Source organism: Etheostoma spectabile, chromosome 18 (genome assembly GCF_008692095.1).
Source record: "Etheostoma spectabile isolate EspeVRDwgs_2016 chromosome 18, UIUC_Espe_1.0, whole genome shotgun sequence".
Classification (NCBI taxonomy): domain Eukaryota; kingdom Metazoa; phylum Chordata; class Actinopteri; order Perciformes; family Percidae; genus Etheostoma; species Etheostoma spectabile.
This window is the reverse complement of record NC_045750.1, coordinates 17,640,418-17,642,347: the sequence shown is the minus strand read 5'-3', so window position 1 is coordinate 17,642,347 and position 1,930 is coordinate 17,640,418. Positions and strand designations below refer to the sequence as shown.

At 40.4% G+C, this 1,930-nt stretch overlaps 1 protein-coding gene across 3 annotated transcripts in view; it reads left to right on the top strand.

Annotated features, from left to right (window-relative positions):
• Window positions 1–1,930, top strand: part of rev3l (REV3 like, DNA directed polymerase zeta catalytic subunit) — a 90,105-nt gene that overhangs the window by 60,400 nt on the left and 27,775 nt on the right. For all 3 annotated transcript variants that reach the window (XM_032542422.1, XM_032542421.1, XM_032542423.1), the window contains exon 11: window positions 955–1,186. In XM_032542422.1, coding sequence (XP_032398313.1) covers window positions 955–1,186 — 232 coding nt within the window. The remainder of the gene's footprint in view (window positions 1–954; window positions 1,187–1,930) is intronic.

The window sequence follows — 1,930 nt, the reverse complement described above, 5'->3', positions numbered from 1 at the left end:
ACAAAGTCAGCCTATTATCACCTTATGAATATATCAAGGGTTAAACGACGTATGGGTCAACAGGATTTGGAAAAACTTGTCCATGCTTTCCATTTCAGTAGACTGTAAAGACACTGTAACGGTGTCTTTACAGGTCTCCCTAAAAAAATCAATCAGGCAGCTGATAAAGAACGCTACTGCTTGAGTTCTCTGCTTTCTGTCCCCAGAGTCAGAACTAAACATTGAAAAGAGCGTTCAGTTTCTATGCTCCTCATATCTGGAACAAACTCCCTGAAAACTGCAGGTCCACTGCAACTCTGTTCTTGTTTTTTTGTGTTGTTTTTTTTACTTTTTGTGTTAAGCACTTTGAATTGCCCCGTTGCTAAAATGTGCTATACAAATAAAGCTTCCTTGCATATATAAGGAACACGCCGACTTTAGACTTTGGCTTATTTACCGTATCCCCCAGAGTTAGATAAGTCCATACATAACCTTCTCATCTCCGTGCGTGTTGTAACTCTGTCTGACGCACCCACCGCTAACCTAGCTTACCACAGATGCTAGAGGCAACCGGCTCCAACTAGCCTACTGCTCCCAATAAGTGACAAAATAACACCAACATGTTTCTATTTACACAATGTGATTTGTATAGTCACAAGGGCACATGAGCCACAGCCATCTTCTAACCATATACATACTGGGAACTATTCTAGCCGAAGCACTGCTACTTGGGCGGAGTGTTTATTACTCCAACTCTGAGTGAACTCCAGGCAAACTTTCTGCTCCTCACCAAGGGGTTTTCTCAGGTGCACATCACTCTGCCCAAGCAGCAGAATATTTGGATATTGCACCAGTCCATATTGCGATTTTAATGAAATTGCGATTAAATGGGCAGCCCTATAATAAATTGATTAAAGTTGTTGCTTGCAGCTAAGTGGTCTCTTTTTAAATGCTGTGCTTTTGTTGTCCACGCAGAAAGCAGCCAAGACCAGGCCCTCAATGATTTGCTGGCAGGACTGGAGAGCGATGGTTTCTACAGGACCCCTGTCAGGCAGAACTCCCAGTCACTTCCCGGTGCCGGGAGCTACCACTGCAACAGTGATGAGGAGGAGGCCGGGCCCGAGCTGGACAAGTTAGAGGCCGAGCTCAGCGTGCTAATGTCACAGCGGTGGGACAACCAGCCTCCTGAGAACTCGCCCTCACCAAGGCAAGCTTGTCTCTGTTGCATTTGTAATTTTAAATCTTATTTTAGCCCAGCCGTGTAGATTACATGACTAAGGAGGAGGATTAGGGCCATGTGTGAACATTTCATTTCAGTACTGACTTTAAACTCTGAGGGGGAAAAATGTTTTTCTCAGAATTCTGACTTTAAATGTTCTCATGTGACCCTAATCCTCTTCTGTACAAGACTTACATCAGAACATTATTATTATTATTTTCTCTGCTGTCCATTTTTCTTTTTCGAACAGAAACTTAATACAGTTTGGAAGTGGTATTTAAGTAAAAGGGATACAAATTTAGTTTTATAGAACAATCAATTAGGTGTTCATTTATTACATCTTTTGCGGTGTTATCTAAATCATAAACAGTTCAATTTAATAACAAATGTAGGCAAAATATAAGCATTACAAATGGAACACAAATGAGTGTTTAAAGTGCTAAAACCTGCCTCCATGATGTGTGCTGATGAGACCAGAGCTGGGTATCAAACCCTTGTGTAACAACAGATTGTCGAGACTGAAAGCTGCTTTTGAATGTCTGGTCAGATTGACAATCTTGTTTACTCATTCTCTAATCAGAAAGGTTTAAATTTGACTACTAATTTTGGCAAAACTTTCTTTTGGCAATGTTCTTGTACGGCTGCTCGTAATTACACATTGGAGAGATTTGGTTTCTAATAGTAAATGTATATTTTTGAAAATATTGATAATTTATACTTGCTTTTTTTTTT